The sequence below is a fragment of the Choloepus didactylus genome, chromosome 10 (genome assembly GCF_015220235.1).
Source record: "Choloepus didactylus isolate mChoDid1 chromosome 10, mChoDid1.pri, whole genome shotgun sequence".
Taxonomy (NCBI): Eukaryota; Metazoa; Chordata; class Mammalia; order Pilosa; family Megalonychidae; genus Choloepus; species Choloepus didactylus.
In genome coordinates this window covers 113,765,400-113,789,303 of record NC_051316.1, presented here as the reverse complement: position 1 = coordinate 113,789,303, position 23,904 = coordinate 113,765,400, and the positions used below count along the sequence as shown (strand labels likewise).

The 23,904-nt window shown below is 43.2% G+C and overlaps 1 protein-coding gene across 5 annotated transcripts in view; it reads right to left on the bottom strand.

Annotated features, from left to right (window-relative positions):
* The window catches only part of PTPN3 (protein tyrosine phosphatase non-receptor type 3), a 127,337-nt gene that overhangs the window by 78,757 nt on the left and 24,676 nt on the right, over positions 1-23,904 (bottom strand). For 3 of the 5 annotated variants that reach the window (XM_037796965.1, XM_037796967.1, XM_037796966.1), the window contains exons 2-6: positions 18,428-18,582; positions 8,734-8,841; positions 8,615-8,657; positions 5,840-5,918; positions 1,224-1,268 (exon numbers count right to left, since the gene is read on the bottom strand). In XM_037796965.1, coding sequence (XP_037652893.1) covers positions 1,224-1,268; positions 5,840-5,918; positions 8,615-8,657; positions 8,734-8,841; positions 18,428-18,582 — 430 coding nt within the window. Of the gene's footprint in view, positions 1-1,223; positions 1,269-5,839; positions 5,919-8,614; positions 8,658-8,733; positions 8,842-9,179; positions 9,403-18,427; positions 18,583-23,904 lie in introns of those variants that run through there. The other 2 variants (XM_037796969.1, XM_037796968.1) reach the window with 2 other exon arrangements.

The window sequence follows — 23,904 nt, the reverse complement described above, 5'->3', positions numbered from 1 at the left end:
AGATCTGTCAATCCTTTCTTCAAGATGTCTCTTGTTTCTAGCTGTCCACCTCCCCTGCATCTTTACTGCCAGGCCCTCAAACCTCTGGCAACAGCTTCCTCAAGGGCCATCCCTCCCTCCCGTCTTCCCTCTATACACTGACACTAAAGGTATCTTTGTAGATGCTGTTTTTAGCATCTCTCTCCTGCTTAAAAACTTCTGACTGCTCTTCTCTGTCTGCAGGATACACGACGCATGTCTAGGTTTGACCGAAGAACCCTCTCCTTTATTTCCCTTGAGTCCACATGGCCACGAGCCCTTAGCATGTGGTTTCCAATTGGGACTGCAAGGGTTGGGGGGTTTGGGGGGTATCTTCTCTCTGCCCAGGGAAATCCAACTCAGTCCTCACCTCCTCTCTACCAACCCCGGTTCTGGCTCATCACACCAACTTTTCCAAATATTCCCACCCACACTGGCATCTCCTTATTCTAAAATCTTATGACAGCTGTTGTCTCCCTGTCCATATTGGTCCTGATTATTTCCTAAGCTCTTCACAGGCCTGTCTCATTTTCCCAACCAGATTGCACATGCCCCCTGGGGCATCACACTGGAGGTCTCCAACCCTCCTCCCCATATGGAGATAAACTGGTGGGAGGAAAGAGGGGGCATGAGAGACATCTGGGGCAGTGTCTTCCATAAGTCAAGAAAAAATGGATTGAAAGCGGTAGCTCAGGGACCAATGATTTTGATTTTCTTCTCCCTTCCTGGCTCTGCTCAGATTCTATTCAGCCACTGAGATGGCCCAGACACACCAGAAGGGCTGAATCACAGGCAGATGCTCACGTTTTTGAGCAAAAAGCTTGCCCGAGAGAAGATGAATCAGCGTGGGTACTGAGGGGTGTGGAAGCGGACCTAAATTAGGCCTGAGCTGCCTTCCTGAATGAACCCATGTTACAGTCTAGGTCCCCCATTCCCCTTAAAATTTCTCAGGTCTTTACCAGAAAGATAACCTTTCTAATAAAACTGAAATAACTTGAAATAAAGTTCATCAATCCATAGCCTCTTAACCAAGACCCAGCTAAAAACAGCCATCTAAAGGCTAATGTCGTACAGGATGTGGCTCTCACCATCCATTCTTTGTAGATTTAATATTGTAACCAGAAATGCATGCTTATTAGATTAAAACTGGACATTTTGCTTAGTCTGGCAACTGACAGGAAAGAAAAATGCAAAATTCTCATTACCTTCCTTCACAAATATCCATCTTCAGTTGTAAGAAATACAAATGCCTATGAGACAATTGTTTTCGTTAATGCACACTCAAACTGAAATAAGCACAAACAAACAACAACAAACTTGGATGAGTCAAGGGTAAGACCTGTACTTTTGAAAATTTAAATATATATATAAAAAGCATTTTTTTTTCATGTACCAGGGTCGACTTTGCACATTTCTGAGCTGCCCATTCTGGGACAGTGGCTCGTGTTGCTGCTTCTGTTCTAAATGGCGGGGGCAGTTTCCAGCCAGTTTCAGCCCAGCACGTGCTGTCATGGGGATGGCGGGTCTGGTCCCCAACCCTCCCCTCAGCCCCGGCCTTCTCGCTCTAACTCAAGGAGTAGACAGCACCAGGAACCCCCATGTGTTCTGCACAAGCAGCCCCCGCACCCTGATGGGGCCTGTTCTGAACACCGAGCCGGCATTCACTCGCCCACGTTCCCTCGGTGCAAAGCTGCCAAGCGGAGGAGGGTCTGCGGAGACATCTCCTTGGCTGGGGTACAAACACCCAGCTGGGTTGTTTCCCCATGTCCCAGGAACTGTGGGTACACAATAAAAAGCATAAATATCAGTCAACCCAAAAGGCCGCCAGGACCTCTGAGCTGACTTCTGAGCTGTCAGCTGTGAGCTGCCAGCAGATCTGACTTCAAAACCTGGGACTCGTTTTGTGGGCAGAGCTCGGCAGGTGGTCACACGCCCCTTAGCCTGTAAGTCTCTCCTCTAATTCCTGGGAGAGGAGAAGAGAAGGCCATCGACAGAGGAGGTCCCCCAGAGAGATTTATATTTAGGGACGTGGCATACACATGACATATGGCCATTTGCACCCACCTTTCTTTAAAACCCAGATTTAAATGGGATAGACATTCCAGTATATGGCCAAGACAACCAAAGAGAAACTTCTTGAAATATAGCACAGACACTGTAGAAGTGTTCAGGGGCAGGAAAAGGATAATTCTGACAATTTAAACAAATCCCTCTCCTCCTGCTTTCAAAAGCAAACATTAAAGGGCAAAGATGCTGACTTTTTGAGACAAGTCTGCTTCAAATGGTATTTCTATATCTCCTATTTGCAGTCTGGGCAGTGTGCATGCTACTTTCTAACAAAGCACCTCATTTCACCCCCACTCAGTCCTGTGAGGGAGGTACCAACTGTCCCCATTTTACAGATGAGGAAATTGAAGCTCAGATAAGTTACATGGGGGTGAGCCATGTCCTATTTTTGGACATTTTTTTGCTATGAAAAAATCTGATTGTGCCACAAATGTCTTACACATTCAGTGACTAAAATGCTTAGGATCTATTTCCTAATGCTCATATTATTACTTTGATTATAATGATCAACTCCCCAAAATGGGTGGCACACACCACATCGAGAGACAGTGTTAACATACGTTTGCTGATTCACACCTATTTGGCATTGGAATCTGTATCTTTTCCAAATGGGAGAACATAATCACTTCTTTCTAGCTTGTTTCTATGTTTATGCAACCTGACATTCAACCAGAATTAAGTGTTCTCTCCTCCTACAATGCTACTGAGAGAAAGAAGAGAAGGGTGACAGTTTTAGATAATCCGGTGGTAAATCTGGGCTTTCCCTGATGAGCCCAGCTAATCAGTGTGTCTTCCTAGGGATATAAATGAGAACCTGAATCTGGAGTTTACATTCACCAAATGCTGCATGGTTGTGCATTCAGCAAAGTTTCTGACTCAACCTGGCGACATCATACCCAAAGAAATCAGAATGGTGGGATTGGACCCTCCTAGGAATCTCTAAAAGGCTAATTTAATTTGAGATTGCCAGTGAACGAAATGCTAACTGTTCAGAGTGATCTAAATTTATCAGAAACAGCAGTTGTGGAGGCTCACAATAAAGTAAGAAGACATTTATTTAACAATTAGAATAAAGGAAAGTTGGTTAGAAGAGATGCCTGGCACACCTTACTTCAGAAATGTAATGACCACTCATAGAGTGTAGCCTATCCGTGACCTCAGTTCCAGAAAAAACCAATGAATGTCTCCCTGCCTAGACCCTTAAAAAACAAACAACAACAAATAACATTTCTTTACTTCTTTGACACATGAGAGTTAAATTTTCTTCAATTTACTTTTGGGCAGCTAGAAAACTGGAACTTAATAAGATACCAAGTACCAGGAATATAGATAAAACACTATAGTTAAAACATATATATAAATATATGTAAGTAAATGGGGGAAGCCTGATCCAGCACAAGAAAAAGTCCTGGCTGCCCACAAGCTCCATAGGAGCCATTAGGATGGCCACTGCTATGACTCCTGCTGCATTAAGAGAAGTCCGGTGCCCAAATTCCAGGAGGTGACAGCTACACTCTACTCCACACCCATCTCAAGATTGGGGAGTGGAGGGGGATAAATTCTGAACTAGCGTATTTTAGGAGGGACACAGACAAACTGAATTTTATCTGGCACTTAGGTAAGAACTCTGCTAGAGTACTCTTCCTCCTCAGCCAAAAGCTGCCTCTCCACCCACCAGTCATAATTCTACGACTGAGCACATCTAATTCCCCTTTCCCCATGACTGCCCTTTGGAGATCCGGAGGCAGTGTTCTTTTCTCCCTGAGCCTTCTCTCCATCTTGAACACTCTACATTTCCTCAACTATCCCTCAAGTGACAGGGAGTCTAGGCAAGAAGACTGGGTCAGCTCCAAGGGGAGTGGGCGTCCTTCCTGTGGGGAGTGGGAGTGGATGGCCAATGACCCTGTAGGAGGGGTGCTGCAGAGGGCTTCTGACTTGTGCGGGTCCTAGCAGTCTCTTCACTCAAGGCCTTTCATTGCAGAGCTTGAACATGCCTTCTGTGGCCCACTCCAGCTCTAGCAGTATAGGGAGGGGGCAGGGTGATAAGTGACAGTCACTAGCTTAGACAGCACATTTCACATGTGGGGTTGGAACCCATTGATTGGTAGTCAAATCAATTTAAGGGGCAACAATTAGTATTTTAAAAAAAGGCAATAGAATAGAATGGGAAACTTCGCAGTGCTTACTGCTGTTTTTATGCAACTTTTATTTCAGTACTTTATATCTACGTATGCACGGTATGACTCTATGTATGCACTGTATATATCTATATATGGAGCAAAATATGGTTCTTACTGTGGGGTCGAAATTAAAAAAAATACCTGCTGGTTAAAACCACACACACACATACAGACACATTCATGCACATGCACATACACATGTATAATATACACATACATATGCACGTGTATATATATATACACACACACACACACATATAATCATTCATGCCATTTTTTAAATCATCCCTTGAACAGAATTCGATGTTTGGTAACAGTTTGGGAAAACCTTAGTAGGGTTTTTTAAAATACATATTCTTATAGATTATGCCACTGACTCTGTCCCTTATGTGACACTCTGGCCAGGTGTATTGAATGTTCCTATACCACCTACCCCTCAGTCCACTGGCATAAAAGAGTCATTGTGGGAAAAACTAAAAGCACTACATGTACTTTCACATGGTTATCCAACGAGCCGTGCAGGACATTTCTCCTGCTGGCTTAAAATTTAACTTGATGGTAAACACAGTCAATCTCCAACGTCTGCTCTTTTAGAGGAAAGAAGTACACAAAGAAGCCAAAACAGAGTAGCAGATTAACTTGTGATTTTTAAACATGAGAAGTTAGAGTACGATCAGCACTCTGTGCATCGGAGTTCTTGGTGCCTCCCTGGGGATGGGCTCACGGCCACAATGAGCATATAACAGGATTCAATAGTTCTGAAATCATTGCTTTTTTTTCTGGTTAAATAGTTTGTCTCCCTAAGAAAAATAAATGGATCAATAAATAAAAGGGCTTAACATCACCATGGGGGAGGGGAAGTAGAGGCACAATTGAGTGCATTGTCTGCATTTAAACAGCGTTAACTTTCCTGAACCCTTTCCGTCTATTCCAAATACCCTGTCCCCCTTCCAGAAGACCCCTGAGCCAGTAAAAACGAGGGCCCAGGTGGGCTCCAGGCCCTTGGGCAGACAACCCCTGCCTCAGCCCTCTGTCCCTTATCAGGTTTCCTGTTGGACCCCAGTTCGAGCTCCTTTTTAACTCCCACAAACTGGGGATCTGACAAAAAATTCTTAGTACAGAGACTTCTTGTTTTCCTAAACAGCCTCCCTCACTTCTAGCCCTTCAGATATAATTGTGTTATTTGATCTGTGGCTGACTCTTTTACAAATTCATCTTCTAATCCCTGCCTGCATTAGGAGAAAATGACTTTGCATCATTCTAGGAGCACAGTGTGCTCCACCAGGTGGGAGAGCCAGGAGAGGGTGGGTTGGGGGCAGGGGAGGGAGGGGGAGTGGACTGAGTGTGCTGGGAAGCGTACAAAAACAGGGGGTGAGAGAAGTAGGACCAAGATGGAAAACAAATTAGCTGATTAAAATTGCAATACGTGTATCTCAAATTTTTACTTGGATCATAATTGGTGGTGCCGTTACACCCAAATGAAATTATTTGGCCATTGTTATAAATAAAGAGTACATTTTTAGTGGTTATTCATTCTCATATACTAAATAGAAAACTTAAAAAAATGTTATTACCTGGTTTGTTCTTGCTGCAGTGTGTTGGGATCAGGTATAAAAAATCTTACTCGAAAATGCAGGGTACAGGGGAAACCTCCTACAACATTTTTCAAAAAAAAATTAAATTTTTCCTTAAGAAAATGAATGCATGTAAGCTGCTACTCTCCCATAAGTGATGCATTTTTCACCAGACCACAGCTTTTTCCATCATCAAAGGACTAATTTCAAATAAGGAGTGCATAAGTTGATTGTTTCAGAAACCTCTAAGTGTACAAAAATAAAATATTTATGCAATATCAGCAAAGAATGAGCTATTATCTTCTACTTCTTATTACATGTTTAGCATAGGACTGTGTTTAAACAATGCACTCCATTATATCAGGAATCAAAAAAATCCTTAAATCATCATATTACAAAAAATTCACAAAGAAATAATAGCTTACAATTATATAGTGATTCCTACTTTTCAGACATTTTCATTTACGTTCTTGAATTTAAGCACAGGACTCTATGATTAGGCTACGGTGCTGTTGATAGCCCCATTTTACAGAGGAGCAAACAGGCCCAGAGACATAAGTGACTTATCTTAGGTCACACAGCTAATGACAAAGCCAGAAGTCCAGCACCGAGGCTTCCGATTCTGCTATGCCACATTCCAAAATCATTTTTATACTAGGAACTATTTCATGCCTTTAAGCAAAGTGAATTCCCAAAATGACTGATGTATTAGTGAACAGTACACAATTAGCCTACTTAAATATGGCTTTATGCATCAACACCAAGAGTCAATAACCTTGTACAGATAAAATTAGTCCATTTCTCTTGCTAGATACAGCAACTTGAGAAAGTCAGACTGTGTTGCTAAGATTCTGGGCTCTTCCCAGCTTCACTCCCTCCCATCATTTAGCAGACATTCTCCCAGTCTGTCTGCGTGCTCAGCACTTTCTTGCTCTCTGAAATTCAGTTCTTTACCTCCCTCCTCCTCTCACTGGTCCTCCTGGCTAGGCTACTTTATACCCTCCTCTACCCTAGTTCAGCCTGGGCCCACCTCTCTCTCTTTAGCATCTGTCATCTGCAGCTTGTGTTCACTCTCTAAAGGTGTGCTTGCATCTGTGTGTCTGGATATCAGCGCGTGGCACTCTAACTGTGTGTGTGCACATCAGGGACAGCTAAGTCCCCCGCTGCCTTGGGAAGCCCTGAGGTGCCTGTCCCTCTCCCCTCCCCGCTTCTGTAACTTGTCCTTTTCAAGCCTCAGGCATGGTCTCTTCCAGGAAGCCTGTCTTTCCTCCTGTGTGCCCAGAGCATCCTATCATGTGCTTCCTTCTACCATGGAATTCTCTCCTCCCATCTGAGCCTCAAAATTAGCTGTGAGTCTCTTGAGGGCAGGGTCCAAGTCCCAATTTGGACTGGATTCCCAGTGCCTTACCAAAATCTGAGCTCTGGTTGTGTTTGCTGAATAAATGGGTGAGTAAGATAAGGAATGATAATGCCTTTCCCTGCCCTTTGCAAATGCATCCTTCTGCGAATCCAAAATGGCAGCTGGCCGTGTTTATCTCCACAATGGCTCTGTGGTTTCCATGGGTATTTCCGGGTGCTAAGAACACAAATAGTCTTGGGAGGGGAGAAGTCTGACGTCCTCCCTCCAGGGGAAGATAGCAGTGGGTTCAACGAGAGCCCACCCCACCCCATTTGCCCTCCTCACCCTGAGAGTGGAAGCAACGGCTGCTTGGCTCTCTGCTCCTTCCCACCTGGGGGCTGGGGTGGGGTGGGGTATGTGGCATCGCGAGTATGTAAACTAGTGTGGACATGTCAGCTGCCACTCATCCCACAATCACTCACAGGCCACCCCGTGTGTCAGGCACTGCACGGGATCCAGAGGAACATGACAAGGGTCCCAAACTCAAGGAACTTGCAGCTTTGAGAGGAAGGAAAGGCAAGAACTTTGAGAAGAGGGAGAGAGTGTTCAGAGCCATGAAGCAGACCATGATAAATGTAAGGGAGTATGGAAGGGGTCACGGCTTCTAGTAGGAAAGGAGACGAGATCCAAGCGGCCTGGAAGAATGGTAAGACTTGGATACATGGAAATGGGAGGGAAAAGCATTCCAAACAGAGGGAACAAACTGCAGGAAGGCACAGAGGAGAGAGTGTGGCCCCACAGATCTGCCAGGTGTGTCTGGGGAATAAGGTGCATGAAGGGGAGCAAGGGGACAGTTTCAGCCAAAGGTGGAAAAGCAGGTGGGGAACAGATCAGGGCAGGCACGAGAGCAGGTTGTAGCTTGAACACCCACCTAACTGGGAGTTATGGTACTGGGGATCCACTAATGGTTAATGAGCTGAATTTCAGAAGGGTTTATCTTATATATTTGTGAAAATATATTTCTATAGCTTGGTTTCCAGTAAATGTAATTGTGTAGTGATAAAGTAATAGGAGCATGCGTCTACCTGTCTGTCTATCTTTTCTCTTTCCCACCCTGGCTCTTATACTGGGCTTTGAAAGACCAGTCTCCTTCTCCTTTTTCTTCCCTGTAAAAAGAAACTTAGTTCACTTGCTCTAAGTTGTCTATTCTCTACCTTTCCTTTCTTGCCCACAGCTGGTGAGGACCCTGAGGGCTGATCTGGAATCATCTCTGCTAACTCAGAAGTCAGACAGAGAGAGGTCAGCCCACTCATGTCTCCTGGACCATCTGGAATCCAGACACCAGATATTGCAGGCAAACTGATGATCGGAGGAGAGAAACAGGCCATGATATGCTAACAACTAATGTTCAACTGAAATGAAAAGATCACACCAACCTTTTAACTGTTTCCTGATGGGTTTGCTTGATTCAAGCCATCTCTGTTGAGTAAGAAAACATAAGATATAAAACCAAACTGCACAGGAGTCCAGCACGTCTTAAAGGGATGGCACTTACGGGAGAATCCATTGAGTCTTCGCCATGTTGTAAACCAAAATACTCCCTTTCAGTCACACCCAAATGGTTATATGCCATATCCAAAAGAACTTGACCAGTATCTTGTTTCTAGAAAAAAACGAAATTATCCCATGGGTAAACTTTTAGAATGACTTAAGAACTAGAGGTAAAAAAAGTCTTTATTGTAGACAAAAAGGAGTAAAAATACTCAGATTTTTGCAAAAACATTTTCCACAATAAACAAAGCTTTAATAAATTTCAAGAACCCACACAATACATATGGGGAGTAATGCTAAGAAACACAACATAAATACAATTTAAGACAAGCTTAATTTTATTTAATTTTCTATGATTTCTTCCTTTCCCTTAACTGCAATGCCCAAGTGCTGAAGTCTAAATCAGAAAATGTGGATATTTATAATGACGGTAAACTCTCCATGACCTACCTATGGATTATCCACAGCAAAATGCTAATCCCAAATTGGTTTTGGTTAGCCCCTCAAGAGTGCCTGGGTTGCCTCCTTCTCCTGGAGGAGCCACGAGAGTGTGTGTGCAGGGAAGGAAAACTCTCTACCAACAGCACAAAAAAAGATGGCTAAAAATAATCAAATGCCATCAAAGTGGCTTTGGCATGAGTTACTCCGTGGATTATCTGCTTCACCGCAGAAGCTGGTGGGGACATCCAACCACACTACAATTCCAGATCAGGACTTCAGCCTTCGGTGCTTACGCAGCAGGCCCGGTGCTGGGCATGTGGTCAAGTCATGCCAGGGCACCCTCTCCTGCCCTCCCAGGGAGGCCAGCCGTGGAGGCAATGACTGGAACACAATGTGCCAAATGCTGTGAAATGCACAAGGGACGGTGAGCACCCAAGGGGACCACACAAACGGTCAACTCAACCTGGGTGAAAACAGAAGCAGCCCCTGACCTGGGTCCGAAGAATGACAGGACCGAGTGCTTGCCCCACTCCAGGTGCACATGCTAAGGAAAAGCACTTCAAATAGAGGGCCCTGCACACACAAAGGCACAGGGGTGGGAGGCAAACAGCATGGAGCATTTGGGACACCGCAAATTCTACCTAACAAGCCGACTTCTCAGGCATCCTTTGAACCAAACCATTGAACTTTAGGATGACAGGAGTCAGAAATAGATCACGGATAGAACAAGCAAAGGTAGATCTTTTGCTGAGTGTCTGAGAGCCGACAATGTACCTGAAAACAGGTCACAGTGATTAGGATGAGGAGAACCAGGTAACTGTGTCCCCTCTTGCATGGCCACTCTTTTGGGGCAGCTTCACTATTATCTGAAGTGTGGGACCCCTTTCCTGCAGAGAACCCCTGTATCCACTGCTTCCTCTGCCTGGGTTGCCTCCCAGCACAAGAGAATCACAATGGGGCGTCGAAAGAATGAGTTGGTCCACTTATTTCAACCACTCTCTCCAAATTAGGAGATTTTTTTTCTCAATGCCTCAAACAGCTATCTGCTCCCTTTGTTGAAATTATTTTTATATGATTGTATACTCTAATACACATTATTAACAACCACAATTTATTGAACATCTACAAGAAGTCAGTCACAATACAAAGCGCACTTTTAATATATGATTTCTAATTTTTGAGGCAACTTTGAAAAGTAGTTATCACATCCCTCCCCATCAAATTATTTTTATTGTGCTGACATAGATGTAATTAAATTTGCCACCTCAACATTTTTTAAATCTACAGTTCAGTGGTATTATTGCATTTACAATGTTGTGCTACCATCACCATCATCCATTACCAACATTTTTCATCAACCCAAACTCTGTGCCTATTATGCAAGAATTCCCTGTTGCCCTTTCCTCCCAGGTCCCAGTAACCTCTGATTTACTTTCTGTCTCTAAGAAGTTGCTTATTCTAGAAATTTCTTATAAGGGAATCACTCACTATTTGTGCTTTTCTGTCTTCGTTTCTCATAAGGTTTTCATGGTTCACCTTGAATGATGTGGCATTTATCAGAATTTCATTCCTTTTTTGGCTGAATAATATTCCTTTGTATGGATATACCACATTTCGTTTATCCATTCATCTGTCAGTGGACATTTGTTTTGTTTCCACCTTTTGGCTACTGCGAATGGTGCTGCTATGGACACTGGTGTACAAGTACTTGTTTGTGTCTCTGTTTTCGATTCCTTTGGGTATTACACCTTATCACCATCCCTTCTGCAAGTGTGTAAATAGAGGCAGTGAAAGGCTGCCTCCCAGACTCAGGTCGGCAGACCTCACATTTTCCCACTACACTCTCTCTCTCTCCTCTGTAATGCATAACCCACTCACTTAGGTATTTACTCTGTAGAACTCACCCACTTCTCAAAAGGAACAGGAATACATATAATAAAAGACACATTTATAATAAGACAGGCTCTGCTCCCAGCCCACGACAGGTCATCTTTGCTGATACCGGGTCACACTGCCAGTGGCCGGCTGGCTCCCCGGGCCAGGGGACAGAACAACCGCCGTCCAGGTCAGCGCCCCGACGATGCTTGTTCCAGGTCACAGGCTGGCCTGGGTGAGAGTCTGAACGAGACCGTGCACCAATCCCCATAAGCAGAAAATATACAGAGATGGCGATTCCAAGCTGCACCCAGGACCTCAAACCCCTCGAGTTCAGTGCGAGTCAGCTCTGAGCCAGGCTGCCCGGAAGCCTGTGGCAGCATCACTGGCAGCAGCACAAACACCATGATGCTCACAACGAAGAATGACGGAGTGCTCACTGCATGCCAGCCTCTTGTCCAAGGGCTCTTCATACGTCCCTCCACGGCATCTCATTTCTGTTACAGTGTTTCTGATTTCTAGCACTTTCTTTTCTAAAAAATTGTGGTAACGTATATACAACATAACATTTCCCATTTTAACCACTTTGAAGTACACAATTTGGTGGTGTTAATTACACTCATAATGTGCTACCATCGCCACACATCCATTACCAGAACCGTTCCATCATCCCAAACAGAAACTTAAGCATTCACTCCCCATTCCACACCACCCAACCTCAAGCCTGGTAACCTGCAATCTATTTTCTGTTATAAATTTGCATATTCTAGCTATTTCATAAAAGTACGGTCATGCAAAATTTGTCCTTTTGCATCTGGCTTATTTCATTGAACATGGTTGCTTCAGGGTTCACCCATGTTGTGACATGCATCAGAACTTCATTCCTTTTTTATAGGTGAATAATATTCCATTGTACGTATAGACCACATTTTGTTTATCCATTCTTCTGCCAATGGACTCTTGGGTTGCTTCCATTTTTTGGCGATTGTGAATAATGCTGTGATGAACACTGATGTACAGATATCAGTTCAAGTCCCTGCTTTTAATTTTGGGGGGTATATACCTAGAAGTGAGATTTCTGGGTCACATAATAACTCCACACTTAACTTCCTGAGGAAACACCAAACTGTTTTCCGCAGTGGTTGAACCATTTTATATTCCCACCAACAACGAATGAGGGTTCCTACTTTTCTGTATCCTTGCCAACACTTGTTATTTTCCATTTAAAAAATAATAGCCGTTCAAGTGAGTATGAAGTGATAGAGCATTGCATGTGTTTTTTAAGAATATTTTATTGTACTAACTCATATATAACAAAAAATTTCCCATTTTAACCCCTTTCATGTGTACAGTCTAGTGGCATTAATTACATTCACAGTGTTGTGCTACCATCACCACCATCCATTACCAAAACTTTTCCATCACCCCAAACAGAAACTCTGTACCCATCAAACATTAACTCCCCATTTCCCTTCCCTTCTGTACCTATAATCTACTTTGTCTCCAGGAATTTTAATATTCTAGTTATCTAATCTGAATGAAATAATACAGTTTCTGCCCTTCTGTGTCTGGCTTATTTCACTCAACGTATCTTCAAGGTTCACCCATGTTGTAGCAGGTAAAGGACCTCCATTCCCTCCTAGAGCTGAATAATAGCCCACTGAATGCACAGACCACATTTTGTTTATCCGTTCTTCTGTGGACAGACATTTGGGCTGCTTTCATCTTTTGGTTTTCTGTGAATATGTGACTAGGAACACTGGTGTACAAATATCTGTTTGAGTGCCCGCTTTCAATTCTTTTGGGTATACACCTAGAAGTGGGATTGTGGTCATATGGTAATTCAATGTTGAACTCTCCAAGGAACTCTAGCACTTCCTTTTGATACTTTTTAGAGTTTCCATCTCTGTGGACATTAGCCATCTGTTCTTATATATTGCCCACTTTTTCCATTAAAGCCCTTAGCATATTTTTTCCGTTTTTTTTTAATTAACCCTTTTTTTAAGTTAACTATATAAAAAAAATTTTTTTTTAAAATACAATAAAAAAAATTTCAAACAAACCATAGCAAGGAGTAAGAAAAAGACAACTAACCTAAAATAACTACTTTACTTCCAACATGTTCCTATCCTACCCCAAGCAAATAACCTAATACTGCAACATTTCTGTGAACTTGTTCCTACCATAACCATCAGAAATTAACAGACCATAGTCATTCCTGGGCATTCCCAGAACGTTAAATTTACCCATGTTAGCTTATCTGTTCTTATTGGACTATAGTTCCCCCTTCCTTAATTGCTCTCTATCGCTAGTTCCCCTACATTCTACATTATAAACCATTTATTTTACATTTTTAAATGTTCACATTAGTGGTAGCATATAATATTTCTGTTTTTGTGCCTGGCTTATTTTGCTCAGCATTATGTCTTCAAGGTTCATCCATGTTGTCACGTGTTTCACATCGTTCCTTCTTACTGCCGCATAGTATTCCATCGTGTGTATATACCACATTTTATTTATCCACTTATCTGTTGAAGGACATTTGGGTTGTTTCCATCTCTTGGCAACTGTGAATAATGCTGCCATGAACATTGGTGTGCAGATATCTGTTCGTGTCACTGCTTTCCGATCTTCCAGGTATATACCGAGAAGTGTAATTGCTGGATCGAAGGGTAACTCTATAAGCCCTTAGCATATTAAACATAGTTATTTTAAATTCCCAGTCTGATAATTCCCAAATCTCTGCCATATCTGAGACTGGTTCTGATGCTTACTCTGTTTGTTTAGACTGTGTGTTTTTTTTGCCTTTTAGTATGCCTTGTTATTTCTGTTGAAAACTGGGCATGATGATTGTTACGGGGTCTGGCAGAGGGCTTCTGCTCCAAGTAAGCTGTGATTCTCTGTATGTGCTTTTCTCTCTCGTTTTTGGGGCAGCTGGTGCTCTGTGACTTCAATTCTCTGCTGGATCTAAGAAGAATTGCTATTTTTCAGTTTGTTCAGCCTTTTCCTTGTTGTTAAGATGGGAGTGATGATTTACAAGCTCTTTAAATGTCAGTGTGGAAACCAACAGAAGTCTTAAGAGCTCTATACGATTACTCCTCTGAGTAGGTGTTTTCCTTATCTCCTTTTTACAGAGTGACCACTCATCCTTCTTCAAACACGTCCTCATCTGGGTTTCCCACACATTTGCTCTTGGTTTCCACCTACCCCCCTGGCTGATTCTTCTCAGTCTCCTTTGGTTCTTGTTCTTCATCTCTCCAACCTCTAAAGAACAGACCTTGTATCTTCTGTCCATTCACACTTCTCAGGTGATCTCATTGGTTTCACGGCCTGAAATACCATCTCTACCTTAGTGTGGTAGTTTGGAGGTTGTGTGTACTTAAGGAAAGGTCATGTTACTTAAACCCATTCCTGTGGGTGTAGACCTATTATAGGTGGGACCTTTTGATTAGTTATTTTAATTGAGTTTTGATCCACCTCATTCAAGGTGGGTCTTAATCCTCCTAATGGAGTCCTAAATAAGAGGATAAAAGCCACAGAGAGGCTAAGAGATGAAACAGAGAGAAACTCAGAGAAGCCCCAGAGAAGCTGAGAGACAAGGACACAGAAGCTGAGAGAGGAAGCCACTGAAGCCAGAAGCTGAGAGAGGAAGCCACTGAAGCCAGAAGCTGGAAGCAACGAAACCCAGGAGAGAAGGACCACATGGCAGATGTTGCCATGTGCCTCGACCTCTGACAGAAAAGCCCCAGATGCTGGCAGCCTGTCTCCAGAGTCCAGGACATTTCCTTCAGTTGGACATTCTCATGGCCTAAGAACTGTAAACTATAAGTTAAAAAATCCCCTTTGTAAAAGCTAATCCATTTCTGGCATATTGCATTTCAGCAGCTTTACCAAACTGAAATATTTAGTAACATCAAAATTTGTATCTCCAGCCTGGACTCCTCCCCTCAACTCCAGACTCATATATCTTTCATTTCTACATTTCCACAAAGATGAATAATGGCAGCTCAGACTCCAAGTGTCCAAAACAGAACTGGTTATTTATGCTCTTCCCTCAGTCTTCCCCACCTCTATAAATTGCATCTCCAGCTTACCAGGTGCTGAGGCCAAAAACCTTGGAGTCATCTTGAGGCCTCCTGGTCTTCTACACCCGAATTCCATCCATCAGCAAATCCCATTGGCTTTACCTTCAACATGTTTCCAGACTTGGTTTACTCTTAGCCGCCTCTCCACCACCACCCCATCCAATTATCATCATTTCTCACCTGGACTGTTTTTAATAGTTTCGCAGCCCTTTCCCCAAGGCAGCCTATTTTGGCAGAGCATCCAGAACGATCCCTGAGTCAGATCTTGTCAGATCTCTGCCCAAATCATCCAATGTTTTCTGCGTCACTCAGAATAAAGCCTGTGCTCTCAGAATAATCTGCAAGGCTCCAGAAGATCTACCCCCACACCTGTTACCTCTCTGACCTTATCATCTGCTACTCTCCCCCTCACTCAGCCACTCCAGGTACACTGGCTTCTATCCTGTTCCACGGGCACACTACGTAGGCGCCTGTCTCAGGGCTTTTGCGCTGTTGTTCCTTCTACCTAGATGTGTTTCCCCTAGAGAGCTCTATGGTTCATCTCCTCATTTCCTTCAGCTCACTGCTGAGATGTCATCTCATCAGTAAGGCCATCTCTTACGGCTGCTATAAAATGACAACCCTCGCCCTTGTCCTGCCCCAGCACTCTCTACCCTCCTTACCCTGCTTTACTTTTCCTCAAAGCACTTACCACCACCTGACATCATATATCTTTGTTTAAGGCCCGTCTCCCCCACTAGGATGTAAGCATCAAAAGGGCAGGGATTTCACTGTTTTCTTCACTGCTGTGTTAGTGTGGCACATAGGTGCTGCTCAGTAAATATTTGTTGAAGGAAGATGTTATACAGTTGAGCAATAGCTCCCAAAGTTAATTTTAACAAAAAAAGCCAGGCATACACTATACTGTCAGGTTATAGCATCTGGAAGAGACATTTGTGACCTTTAAAAAGGCTTGTTTAACCACAAAATTCTATAGAGGATTATGCTAAAAAGGAAATAGGATATAGGACAAAGTCCTGTAAAGTCAAAGCAGTTGCTTTTAAATATGTATGACCTTGCCGAAAGGCCCCTAAAACAGCTCCAATGTGTACAGTGTAATGAAGTAAAAAAGGGGACAGTTAAAATGCAGATTTTCAGTCCCCACCACCAGAAAGTATGTTTCAAAATATGCAGGGGGGACGGGATTGTTGCATCCTGGGAGGTTCTGATATACGTTAAGAAAATTCACTAGGGCCACACTGTCCCATATGGGAACCATCAGTGACAGGAGAATATTTAATTTCAAATTAATTAAAACTAAATAGAATAAAAAATGTGTTTCCTCTGTTGCACTAGCCACATTTCAAGTGTTCAATGGGCACATGTGGCTAGTGGCTCTGTATTAGGTGCAGATACAGATCGTTTCCACCCCTGCAGAAAGTGTTTTTGGAAAACATTGCAAAAGAGGGTGATTTCTCCAAACAGGCTACTTAAGAAACAGGTCATAGGTGTATGTTCTATCTCCCTCTAATTAGACTTGGGAGACATTTAACTTAATTAAATTCCCTTGCTGAGTTTTGCCCTTCCTACTACAACGTTTCCCACCTGCAGAAGAACGAGACCCTCATCCTGGGGAACAGCTGAGACCTGTGCAGCTGTGGAAGCTGGTGAGGTGGGGTGGGCAAGGTGGGACAGAGCTGTCTCCACTGTCCGATTTCCACTCCCGGCCAGGGGAGTGGCCCCAACACCCCCATCTTTAGTCGGCTGCCTAGCTCCTTGTCCACCGCAAGGAGGAGCCCATGGCCGAGGCAACTACCACCAAGGGATCCTACCACCTTGCTGTGACCTCATTCAAACCTCTCTCTCCTCTTGCCTGCTCAGCAGCCAAGGTCCACAGAGACCCGGGTCAGCAGGGGGACAAGGGGTCAGTTTTTGTCACCCTTAAATTCCTGTGGCTTTCTACTGCCCCCAATTGTTCTCTTCTCCCATGTTTCCTCTTCTGACACCTTCCCTTGCACAGTGAACTTTCCAGGCTGGGGTGGGTGCTGGCACTCAGTCCAGGGCTGGGGTTGACCTCTTCCTGATTAAACGTTATGGGAGTAATTCGTGACTGGGGTTGGGTGGGGCAGTGAGAGGCTGTTTGAGCCTCTCACTGCTGGCCTGGGAGGCTGGAGGCCTGGTTTCTTGCCTGGGTTCTATTACAAGCTCTAAGTGAGAGTATCACTACCTTCCAGATGGGACCCATTCCCTCATGCATTTAATGAGTACCTGCTGTATGCTCAGCCCTGTCATCAAACTTAATAATGACAACAGTGTGACCTGGGTTCTACTGAAGCATAGACAGGGCACTGCTACCGAAGAACTAGTTCTGCTTCAGGACATTGACAAGGATTTCACAGGAGAGGTAACGACTGAGGATAACACAGTTCACGTCTGTGCTGGTTTGACTCTATTATGTCCCCCACAAAAGTCATGTTCTTTTAATCCAATCTTGTGGGTGCAGACTTATTATGGGTGGGATCTTTTGATTAGGTTGTTTCCATGGAATTGTGACCTACCCAACTGTGGGTGACCTCCTATTTCATGGAGGTATGACCCTTCCCATTCAAGGTGGGTCTTAATTAGTTTACTGGAGTCCTTAGGAGAGCTCAGGGGCCGACACAGACCCAGACACTTGGAGTTGAGGACAGAAAGACATTTGGAGATGTGAAGCTAAGAGATGAGGCCCAGAGTTTGCCCCAGAAAAGCTGAGGGCCCCCAGACGCTTAGAGAGAAATGCCCTGGGAGAACAAGCAAGGATGCACAGGAGCTGAGAGAGACAAGCTAAGAGAGACAGAAGTCCAGAGACATTTTGAAGAAAGTCATTTTGAAACACAATCCAGGAGCAAAGGACCAGCAGAGGCCAGCCATGGGCCTTCCCAGCTGACAGAGGTGTTCCTTTCTTCAGTGAGATATCCTCTTTTGATGCCTTAGTTTGGAAACTTTTATGGCCTTAGAACTTTAAATTTGTAACCTAATAAATCCCCTTTATAAAAGCCAATCCATTTCTGGGTATTTTCCATAATGGCAGCTTTAGCAAACCAGAACAATGCCATGATGACGATGGGGAGAAGACACTCCAGGAAGAGGCAAGAACATGGGCTGAGTTTTTAAAAGTATTTCCAGTCCAATGTCAACATACAAGCTCTGAGAGATGACTGAAGCGATCGAGCTGGTGTTTCAAATAATTTAAAATTTTCATTTTGTGAACCATTCAAGAGAGAAGGACTGTTTCTTAGGAGCATTAATTTGGAAAAACATAAAATGAGGAGAACTTACATTAGCTTTAAAGGTCTGCACCAAGCCATCTAAAAAGCGGATGCTGCAGATAACTTCAGATCGTGTTTTCTCTTTGGGTAATTCTGAGGTGCGTGTGTTATTAATTCTTCCACCCAACACACGTAACCGGGAGGTCATAACTATTGCTGGATAACCTGTAACATAAGATATAGCTATTAGCCCTCTGTGCGAGTCATCAGTTATACACGCAGGCACCCTCAGAACTGACCAAGTTCCTTCACATGTCTGATTTGATCCTCACAATACAAAGTCACAGATAACAAGAAGTCCATTACAGACCACATTTCCATTTGAGCTTTGACATCTAACATGCTCTCTGCAAAACTTACTGCTCAATTGTAACACGTTCATAGAGTTATATGGCTTGTTTATTTGCGTGTCTTATTACCTCCCGAGTCCAAATCTTCTTCTAAGATACATTTTCTAAGCTTCCAAACTTTTATATATATTAGCTATTGTATATATTTGTGTATTCTACCCCTAAGATTCGCAGAACTAAATGTGGTATAAATATGATTTTAAAATGAAAAGATTTATTGATAATTCTGACTACACTAAAATTAAGAATGTCTATTCATTAAAAATATACCAATAAAAGGCAATTCACAGAGGGGAAGAAAATATTTGTAATATCTATATCCATTAAGAATATATAAGGGACTCCTACAGATCAGTAACAGAAAAACAGCCTGGTAGAAAATAAGATGACAACTCAAACAGACAGTCAACCACATTAGCTGTCAAGGAAATGCAAATCCAAACCAAAAAGTGCCTGCACCACTCACCCACCAGAAAGGCTACAATGAAAAATGCTGACAAAACCAAGCTGTGGCCAGGTGTGGAGGAACTGGGAGTTGTGCATTGCAGGCGAGAACATCAATTAGTGCAACCACTTTGGAAAACTGTTTGGTGATATCTGCTAAAGCTGAACATACGCATACTCTGTGACATAACTGCATTTCTAGGTATATTCCCAACAGAAAAAAAAAGTACCTTTATTTATTAAAAGACGTACAAGAATATTCAAAATTGTCAAAAATCCATCAACAGTAGCATCGATAAAAGATGGTACGGTCAGACAATGGACTACAATACAGCAAAGACAATAAGTCTACTACTGTTACATACAATAGCAGAAATGAATTCCTCTAATGTTATGTTGATCAATAGAAGCCAGATACAATAGATCACCTATTGCATGAACCCATTTACGTTAAGTTCAAGACAAGGCAAAACTAATCGATGCTGACAGAAGAAAGGATAAGGGTTATCTTTGGTGTAGTGTCTGCAAGAGGGCATAGGGGGCTTCTGGGGTGCTGATAATATTCTACTTCTTGATCTAGAAGCCATGACACCGTGTATTCACTTGGTGAAATTCATTGAGTCTGCATCTGGGATTTGTGTGCTTTTCTGTATGCAATACGTTTACTCAGGGAAAAAAAAAAAGAAAAGAGAGTACATTCCCAGAAAGGAAATCAGAGGACACTTTAAAATCTGACCATGGATTATTCAGGGAAGAGTAAGAAAATTGGCTTTATGAGTGAATCCGATTGTGGAGCTGTACGCCTTAAGCATGAACAGGTGTGCAGCTGAGCCCTGGGGGACTGGGGTCATTTCATGCAGGTGGAGTGGCCAAGAGGTTAGACCAGTAGCTTGGCTTCAGGACGGAGAAGAATAAGCCTGGCAGGGTTGGATGAAAGAGCCAATACAGAAGAAAGACCTAAGAGTAATTGAATGTGCTTTTTATTAACCCTCTACAAACTTTCTATAATGAGCCTGGCCATTGCATATGCTATTCCTTCTGCCTGGAAAGTTCTTTCTGCTTCTCTTCCCCTGACCAACTCCCACTAAGCCCTCAGTACTCAGCACAAGCATCACTCCCCCAGGGAAGCCGTCCCTGGTCTTCCTAACTAGTTGTGTATTCGCACTGCAGGCTGTCCTCTCTAGCACTCATCATCATTTCAAATTTATAACTGATTTTGCAATTACTTCACATCGGCTTCTCCCCCTAAATGCTAAGCTCCACAAAGGTAGGAATCACATCTAGTTTTGCTCACTATATCTCCAAACCCTAGCTCTGAGAAGCTGTCAATAAATATCTGAATGAATTAATGAATGAAAGGAAGAATGAAATAAAAAATGAAGCCAAGCTTTATAGTTTGAAAAAAACAGCAGCAAAACTGAGAAAAAAAACTAGGGTTGGTGGGAGCAGGAGGGAGGGGAGGGATGAGTTTAGGGTGTGGGCTGCAATCTAGAACACAGTGGAGATGTCCCAGAGCCCTGTACTTCTCAAACTAGAATGTGTGCCATCGCCTGGGGATCTTGTTAAAATGCAGATTCTGACTCAGCGGGTGTGGCCTGGGCCCAAGTCGGCATTTCTCCCAGTGTACAGGGAGACACCGAAGCTGCCGGTCCAGGGTCTGTGCTGTGAATGGCAGGCCGAGAACAAGTGTCCAGTCAGGGGTCAGGACCAGAGATAACGATTTGGGAATGGGTAGCAATCCCAAATCCCTAGGGACTCAGCTCTCAGAGGGATGAGGACAGGAAAGCAGAGAGGAGGCCCAAGGATTAGGCCTCTGGGGACCACAAAGTCACAGAGAAGATGCAGGCAGAGGGAAAACAAAGAAGATAAAGGCTGTGCAGTCCGAGAGGTGGAAGGTGCACCCAGGGAAGGAAGGTTCCCGGGCAACTGGTCCCTTATCATATTACGGTGCTCCAGGTAAACCTAAATTCTTCTGTAGATAGGGGCAGGAAATCTCAAACATGAATAAAAAATTCCCGGGACCAGCAGAGGAAATAAACTTATTTAGACATTTATAAAATTCCACCCACCCCACCACCTCCACCTTGCCCTTTCGAATGAAAATGTCATCCCAGGCAGGGGATGCATCTTCTGAGTAATACAAAAAGTTATCAGAAGACAACAAATGTGTTCAATAATGCTTTAACCACATTGATTTGAAAATGTCAAATGTATTATTCAGTCCTTGCCTAAGAATTTGAGGTGGGTTACAGTTTTCTGTTGTTTTTTTTTTTTTTTTAAGATTGAATAGAACCATTACAAGTGTGGTTCTTAGTGGGAGATGCACATCAGAATCACTCGGGGAGCACTGAAAAAATATGCTTTTCCTCAACCCCAGAACGTGATTCAGCAGCCTTGAATGGCATTCCCTTTGGGAAGCCATCAAAGAGCCAGGCACCTGCTAGAGGAGAGGGTTTTCAGGGAAGCTCAGGGTGTCTGGGGGAGGGTCTAAACCAGAACACAGGATCTTTGGAATCCAGGCCAGTCACTGTGGGGGCACTTGTGAACAAGGGAGACGGTCATCCCCATGGCAGCTGAAATGGAGAAATCAAAGCTTTCCGGGAATGCCCATCACATGAGGACCCTGAACAGAAAGAACCAATAGTAATTTCAGATTGGAGCCTCCAAATGAAAGTCACATACTGGTATGTTGATTGCAGGCAGACTTCAAACTGCTCCTCACCTGAGCAGCAACATGTAGCTGGCGCCAGCGCGGGTAAGCATGGGGGCTCGTTAATTTAACCACGGTTCACCATACCCCCCAGCATGGTCCTGTAGTCAGCTGACAAAATAAAGTAGACCAGCAACCCAGAAGAGATATGCTTTTTCTTCCTCACAACAATCTCTGTTACATAAAGAGCTTGGAACCTAAGGACAATGTCCTAAATAGGTAAAGTTGCAGAAATGTTCTTCATACAATGTTCCTAAAGCTAATCTCAATAAGAGCAAGCCTAATGTTGAATAATCTCATAATTGAGCCATGTGGTGTTTTTGGATTGTCTTGAAATTACATCCAGTCTGGACAATAGATGGCTGACTAGCCGCCCAGTTTCCTGTAGCACAGCAATTGGGGAACTCGGGGTTTCTATGGCTTCCTTTATAAGCCTCTTAATTCTGAACAAAGCCACAACCCAACCAGGAACACATGGGCCTCTCCAGCCACAGATGATGACAGCTGTAGCTGATGCATTTTACAATATAGAAGCTAAGCTTGTTCTTTGCATAACTTAAAAAAATCAAACAGTAATGCCTTTAGAATCTGTTTTGAACAATAACAGATGTTCTACTGTGACTATGCTTTTTATTAAAGGTTACACATGCAAAACTTATGAGAGAAAGAGACAAGAGTTCACTGGGCACACAGAACGGGCTCAATAAATACCATGAGGGTTAGAGTAAGCATGCGTCAAGTGCCCAGCACCACATTAGGTACTTAATAAAAGGCACATTATCAACAATGCTAAGCTTCCAATACCATCAAGGTGTTGACTGTAGACCCTGGATTTTGGAGAGCAATTCTGATTTCAAACATCTTACAGATCACAAATGCTCCATTTCTTATTAAAACTCTGTTTTAATGGAAACATCTTGCTAAAATTGAAAAGGTAGTTGTTGTTATGGATATGTGATACACCTTTGAGCTGCTCTACAAACTCAATGGAAGTGGAAATATGAGGCCACAAACTGCCAAGCCCCAGTGATCAGGGCTGGGTAACGAGACTTCTATCACCATCCCTGTCTTGGGCTCCTCAGCTGCCTTGGAGCCCAAGACAGGCAGAAGGGGATGCTGCTGCTTTATTTCCTAAGAATCTACATGCCTGGGGAATGTTTTCTTTCACAAGCCAATGAACCACAGATAGAAAGAAAGGGGAGGAGCTCACACAACTCACAGAGCAGCTCAACTCCATTTTGATATTTTGAAAAGAAAGTGTAAATCATTTCACACCTGTTTTTTTAAAATAAGAAAGGAACTTAGACCTCTAGTTCAAGAGTGCAAGTTTCAGCAAAAATAAAAAATGCAGCTCTGATCTATAAACACCTAATTTGTGAATCACCTGTATAAATGAACCAAGGGTGTCCCCCTAACAGGAATCAACGTGACCTGTAATCAAGCTGACTTCGGTCAATGCTACCACCTAGTGGCCACCAGGGGAAAATACCTCATCTTCTGCCCTATGACATGTGAAACATGGCAAGCTGTGCTCTCTCTTCTTGTTTAGTAGTCACAGTTCAATTTATTCCAGTAATCTCTTTCCCCCAATGTAGAAGGCCATCTATGTAACTCCATTCCCTTTCCCTAACGCTTCCTCCTTAGTTCACTCGGGAAAGCTCTCTCTTCTCTCTCTCTCTCTTTTTTTCTATTTATGATACAAAGAGATGACTGATCTGCTCAAGAAGGACATCTCTAGGAAGGAAAAGTAATACATGCTCAAGTACAATCAGCCATGCTAGAGGGATGACTCATTAAATTAAATCTGCTTCTCATCAAATACCAATATTTAATGTATTTAAAATAAATATTCTACTTGCTTAGCTGCTAATATAGTAAAAATATTGCTTTCTCTTCCTTTTCACTGTAATCACAGAAGTTGGTCTGCATTATAGAGCCTTTGTGGTTCAAACTGGAACCCTAGCAATCACTCGCTACTTGACT